A 6,292-nucleotide genomic window follows, 5' to 3' on the forward strand; every position below is an offset into this window, starting at 1 on the left:
CAGCAGGAACAGGCGCTGTTGTGCTTTCTTGTATATGCTACTGAGTTAGGATGAATGAAGGGAAAAATAATCCTCATTATTTTTTCCCCCTACCTGGCCCCAATCCTCTGCACTAAAACTGTGACCCTCGTATCACCGCGATTATTTATTTGATGCTGTGAAAGAAAACAATGGATGTCCACAAAGTCAGGTTACGTCACGGTACTGAGATAACCATTTCCCCTGAGGACTTGCAGCTATACGAGCTGCAAGTCCTAAAGGGGCGCGTGCCCGCGTCAGTAACTCGTGGCACGGGTCTCTGTTTACACACCTTTGTTGAGACAAGATGAAGAAATTACTCTCGTTGATTTTCCTCTGTCATGTGGCATCTCCAGGTACGATCAGCTTTTTAATCTTTGCTTCACTTTTCCAGCCAGCTCTGCATTTTTTCCTGCGCAGTTTGTACTTTCACTTTTAGTTGACACACTGAATAAACCATATTCACGATGTTTTTACTGATTGTATAATCTTGTTTTTCCGGCAGTTAAACACTCCTTGAAGTTTTTTACAACTGGATCTTCTGGATTCCAAAACGTCCCAGAGTTTGTGGCTGTTGCATTGGTTGATGAAATTGTTGTGGGTTACTGCGACAGCAGAAAAAACATAGTTGTTCCAAAACAGGACTGGTTGAGAAGATTATTCGAAAGTGAACCTCAGCAATTGGACTTCTACAATCGAGAATGTGCTGAGATTGTGCCGAACCTTTTCAAATCCTCGATTTACCATCTGAAGCAGCGCTTCAACCAAACAGGAGGTACAGTATACTGTCTTAATATATATTTTTTACTGCTCTACCCTTTAATTTTTTTTAGCTGCGTTAAACAGTTTCTTATTATTATTTTGACGGTTCAACCTCAGTTCCTATAATAATAACCTGTGTAGTCAGGTTATTATAGACTTATTATAGGAACTGAGGTTCAACAGACACTCTGGACCTTAGAGACAATTCAACCTTAATGTTTGATCCTATGGTCATCATGCATTGTGTTTGATCAGGCTTTCGGGTCATTTCCCAATGTTAGCCCTGGTCTCTTAAAAGATATGTTCTAACACAAAACTGCATAATAAGACATGATATAATAATGCATGATAAAATATGATAAGATAAAATAGCACTTTATTAATCCTGAAAGAAATTCTGGTTCCAGATTGCTCCAAAGTTACACAAACAATCACAATATAGGATAATATAAGGAAAATAGCTGGGATTGGCTCCAGCCCCCCACAACCCGAGTACGGATAAGCGGTTAAAGATAATGAATGAATGAATAAATATAACAATATATTTAAAAAAGTGTTGAAGGAGTAAAGTCAGTAGAGTGCAGATGACATTGGCAAGATGTAATATACAGATATATTGCACATGATAATTATAATGAACATTATAGTCTGTGGTGTTGAAAATGGTATTGCACATGATGTAAATTAGTCAGTCCTATTAGCTTTCCTGCCTGAAGAAAGGGGAGGAGTTATACAGTTTGATGGCCACAGGTAGAAAAGACCTCCTGTGGCATTCTGTGGCGATCTTTGGTAGCCTCAGTCTAAAGCTGAAGGTGCTCTTATAGGACTCCAGTGTGGCATGCAGGGGAGAGAGAGAGGTGTTGTCCATGATGATGAGCAGTTTCCTCAGCATCCTCCTCTCTGACACCTCCTCAACACACTCCAGTTCCACTGCCAGGACAGAAGAGGCCTTCCTGATGAGCCTACTGAGTCTGTTAGTGTCAGCTGCCTTCAGTCTGCTGCCCCAGAACACTACAGCGTAGAAGATGACGCTGAACACCACTGAGTGATAGAACATCTGCAGCATGGTTCTGCAGACATTGAAAGATCTGAGTCTCCTGAGGAAAAACAGACTTTTTAAAAAACAGCATCTGTGTTTTTTGATCAGTCCAGTTAATTGTCAATGTGGATGCCAAGGTATTTGTAATCATCCACAATTAGGTTTTAAGGGAAAACATCTAATACAAAATACAAATAAGTGTGTAATCAAAGTCCACAAGTCCATGTAGAGAGAGGTCTGGGTGGATAGATAGGTCAGATTAAACAGGACTTTGACTTTGTGTGTTTGGCAGTTTGATATCACAAAGAAAAAGTGCTCTGATTATCTGCTCTTGAACCTTAAGCACACCACAAGGCTGGGAGCCTAACCTCATGCCATGCACAACATGTTTAAGATCATCTTTCCACCTGAGATATCGTCTGTACATCCTGTTTCAGTCTCTGTTTCTCTCTCTCAGGTGCCCATATTTTACAGAGGATGAATGGCTGTGAGTGGGACGATGAGACTGGAGAAGTTGATGGTTTTATTCAGTTTGGTTATAACGGAGAAGACTTTTTATCATTGGATCTGAAGACACTGACATGGATCGCTCCAAAACCACAGGCTGTCATCACCAAACAGAGATGGGATGCTGAGAAAGTTACAATGCAATTCCATGAGTATTCCCTCACTCAGGTATTCCCTGAATGGCTGAAGATGTATCTGGACTATGGCAAGAGCTCTCTGCTGAGAAAAGGTAATATCCCACGACCTGATATAAAATTAATGGACACAGTAATGTTTATACAGCTTGCTGAGATTTATTGTATTATGACTCTTAAGCAGTAAGATTTGATTTAACAAATGTCTTATTGCGTCTGCATCCCCTTTTCATTATTTCTCCCATTTTCATGTTCCCTTCCTCTCTCTCCCCCTCTGCAGACCTTCCTTCAGTGTCTCTCCTCCAGAAGACTCCCTCCTCTCCGGTCAGCTGTCACGCTACAGGTTTCTACCCTGAGGCAGCCATGATGTTCTGGAGGAAAGATGGAGAGGAGATTCATGAGGACGTGGACCTCGGAGAGATCCTCCCCAACCCCGATGGATCCTTCCAGATGAGCGTTGACCTGAACCTCTCATCGGTCAAACCTGAAGACTGGACGAGGTACGAGTGTGTGTTTCATCTCTCTGGTGTGAAGGACGACATCGTCACCAGACTGGACAAAGCAGTGATCAGGACCAACAGAGGTAAGTGGCGTCAACATCGGCTCCATCCAGGAGTGGAGACAAAGTGTCAATGATCTGTGTTGGTTCCAGTTTCTCCCTTAGAGTTTCCTGTTGGTGCTGTTAGTGGAGTTTGTATTGGATTGATGCTGCTAGCAATCATCTGCATCACTGGACGTTTCTGCTGGAAGAAAATAAGAATATGAATGGTAATGAATAATGATTTTTTCTATTATCATGAAGCATTTTTTTAGTGCACTGTCCATGGTTGTTGTAGTTTTTACTTCACTGTTTCAACACAGAATACCATTTAGAAGATAATGTTTCATTAAAAAACAAGTACAATCTGACTTGATATTCAGTAGAACGCGGTACTGTTTACCTTCATCTCGTATTTGTATTTCAGGATTCATGGCTGCAAACTGTAAGTATTATGTCACAATATCTGTCTGGCCCTCTCTCTTTAATAAATACCGTTATAGTTTTAAATTCAACTACCTACAATTTGCTTTAACAGCTTCTGAAAATTCATCCTCTCAAACTTCTGCGGCCAATGATACAGCTCAGCAGAGTACTACATCATGTAAACAATGTGCAAACACTGAAGACATAATCCCTCCTCTGGTGCTCCTCCTAAAACTAGCAACTCTTTAGTGTCATACTGATATAATACTCTGATAAAGTCTTTGGTAAAAGTTGAAACAACTTTGTACTGTTTAAATGGCTGATATATTTACATCTTAAATTCTTCTTATTAGCCAAGTGATCCAGTATAGTTAGAGGAAACGTCTGAAACTAAGATTTTATAATAATTTTGACTAAAAAAACTTTGTGGTCCAAACATACTGTATATAATGTGAAAGTATGATTCCAGGTTGCTTTGTCCTCTCTTTACAGCTATTCAGTGAAGATTAGAAGAAGACACATATCTCCAATGAAGTGGTTGTGGCACCAATATTTTATAAGGTTATGTTATGCAATATAAATATGTATTAACAAAACTTGTTTTACTGAAACATCGAACTTGTGAAGTGTTCATAGTTCGAATTTAACTGTTTCAGATTGTCAGTGGATGCAGTGAAGAATAATTAACTGAGAAGTGATAGAATAATTTAATCTGCAGATGTTTCTGCAGAACTTTGGTGTAAAGATCACTGCAGCAGCTGTCACACAACCATTGGTGGAAAAAATGTTCAGATCCTTTATTTAAGTAAAAGTACCACACTATGCAATTACTCCAGTAAAATAAAAGTCCCACATTCAAAACTTACTGAAGTAAAAGTATAAAACTATCTGCATCAAAATGTACTTAAAGTATCAAAAGCAAAAGTACTTTTTATGCAGAATGCACCCACTCAGATTGTTTTATATATTCCATATATATTATTGGATTATTTGGATTGATGCATTTATGTTTGTGTTTTAATTTTGTAAAGATAGGGCTCATTTAACTACTTAATATACTTTGATGAGGTTTAATTTAAGAAAAGTCTAAGCATTTTAAATGTATCATGTTTTTTATGTTACTAAAGGTGTCAGCTAAATGTAGTTGTTCTTGTTTCTGTCCTTGTTTTAGCTCGATATTTAAAAAAAAATGTTTTACTCATGTTGTTTTGTGTTATGATTGTCTTAACTATGCACCTTATGCAGTGGCACTTTTAATTTTGTTGTATAGTTGCCTATATAATGGCAATAAAGGCTATTTGATTTGATTTGGAATAGAAGTAAAAAGTTGCACAAAGCCACAGGGCCACATGTCTTCTCTGAAAACCTCGAATCTCAAAGTCAATGATGATGTTCATCCCAACTAATAGATCTAATCCTGTGCCCAAGAACATCTTCTTGGGGCATGCTGAATGTCCTTCTGATGGATGTTCATTGTCTCTGGGAAGGTGATGGACTTCACAACCTTTCTCAGTGTTGGTTGCAGGGTTTTGTATGCTGTAGTGAGGTTCTGAAGGCTGTGCTTGGTAGAGCTGAGTATTTTGGCCCATTCTTTTACTATGTAGGCTTGAATAAGCATTTTGTGGGCAAGCTCCGAGAGGATTTCACTAGCATTGCTGGGTGTTAGTATCCTTCTGCAGCAGTGGTTATCAAGGATCTCAATTAATTATTTTTTGGGCTTGTACACTTAAACAGCATTTTCAGTGGTAGCTCTCACAGTCATAGCAAGTCTGTTACAGGGGGAGGGCACAGCCCCAAGGCCAGTGGTGGATGATTTTATCCATTGGTTTGATGTATGACTTTTAATCTTAAATGTGACAAAAACCAAGGACATGGTGGAGCGTGTCACCAGTTTTAATAAGTAACTTGACGTGGTTGTAGATAGTAAACTGTCTTTTAATGAAACACTGATGTTGTGTACAAAAAAATCACAGCAGCGACTGCTCTTTCTATAGGCTCTACCGGTTTGGGGTGTGCAGCAAACTAATGGAAATGTTTTACCACTCTATAATCGAATCTGTCCTGACCTTTGCCATCATCACCTGGTTCGGCAGCCTCACATTAGGTGATAAGAAAAGGTTAGAATATATTGTTAAAGTTGCAGGTAAAATTGTTGGTGTCACATTACCCGATCTTTCTACAATATTTTGTAGGAGGGTAAACTCTAAGGCTCAGGTCATTATACAGTGTCCTGACCATCCTCTCCATGCCGAGTTTGAGCTCCTATCCTCAGGCAGGAGATTTAGAGTGCCAATGGTTAAATCGAATAGAATAAAAAAAACTCATTCATAACTCAAGCCATCACTCAAGTTAATTTGGATTTTAAAAAGTGAACAGTTAGGATACATCCAATGTATACTAATGTAATGATGGTCCTGCTTTCAGTTGTGCCTCATGGTTTATTGTGTATTTGTCCTCTTCCAGTGTTGTCTTTGAATATATGTGGTTGTGTTTTCTATGTCTATCTATCTATCTATCTATCTATCTATCTATCTATCTATCTATCTATCTATCTATCTATCTATCTATCTATCTATCTATCTATCTATCTATCTATCTATCTATCTATCTATCTATCTATCTATCTATCTACCTACCTACCTACCTACCTACCTACCTACCTACCTATCTATCTACCTATCTACCTATATGGATTTTGAGTTCACAGCTCAAAGGTGATTCCAGGTCAATATGCTGTTAAATAATAAAATCTGTCGTTAATTCACACCTGGATTCTTCATCAGCAACTTGCCTGTGACGCAATACCTCGTGTCCTTGTCGTACATCATCGGCCTTTTCCGTAACTCCTCGCGCCTCGTCGATGCTGCT

General features: G+C 38.9%; 1 protein-coding gene across 2 annotated transcripts; it reads left to right on the forward strand.

Annotated features, from left to right (window-relative positions):
- The first annotated feature begins 255 nt into the window (after positions 1–255).
- Positions 256–4,563, forward strand: LOC131983127 (major histocompatibility complex class I-related gene protein-like). Of its 2 annotated transcripts, none has more exons than XM_059347744.1 (7): positions 256–374; positions 524–793; positions 2,277–2,555; positions 2,741–3,043; positions 3,113–3,228; positions 3,426–3,443; positions 3,917–4,563. In XM_059347744.1, exons 1-5 carry the CDS (start codon positions 326–328, stop codon positions 3,223–3,225), a joined length of 1,014 nt encoding a protein of 337 aa, XP_059203727.1. In that variant the 5' UTR covers positions 256–325; the 3' UTR covers positions 3,226–3,228; positions 3,426–3,443; positions 3,917–4,563. The 2 variants fall into 2 exon arrangements, with proteins under 2 accessions (XP_059203727.1, XP_059203728.1); XM_059347745.1 differs by lacking the exon at positions 3,917–4,563 and adding an exon at positions 3,537–3,904.
- Positions 4,564–6,292: the final 1,729 nt, after the last annotated feature.

This window comes from Centropristis striata, chromosome 13, assembly GCF_030273125.1.
Source record: "Centropristis striata isolate RG_2023a ecotype Rhode Island chromosome 13, C.striata_1.0, whole genome shotgun sequence".
Lineage (NCBI taxonomy): Eukaryota > Metazoa > Chordata > Actinopteri > Perciformes > Serranidae > Centropristis > Centropristis striata.

Excerpts from the sequence above, each read along its gene's own strand:
- LOC131983127 (XM_059347744.1), top strand. The coding sequence starts at position 326 with ATGAAGAAATTACTCTCGTTGATTTTCCTCTGTCATGTGGCATCTCCA. Across the intron at positions 794-2,276 it reads GCGCTTCAACCAAACAGGAG|GTGCCCATATTTTACAGAGG; the intron begins GTACAGTATACT and ends TCTCTCTCTCAG. Across the intron at positions 3,044-3,112 it reads AGTGATCAGGACCAACAGAG|TTTCTCCCTTAGAGTTTCCT; the intron begins GTAAGTGGCGTC and ends TGTTGGTTCCAG.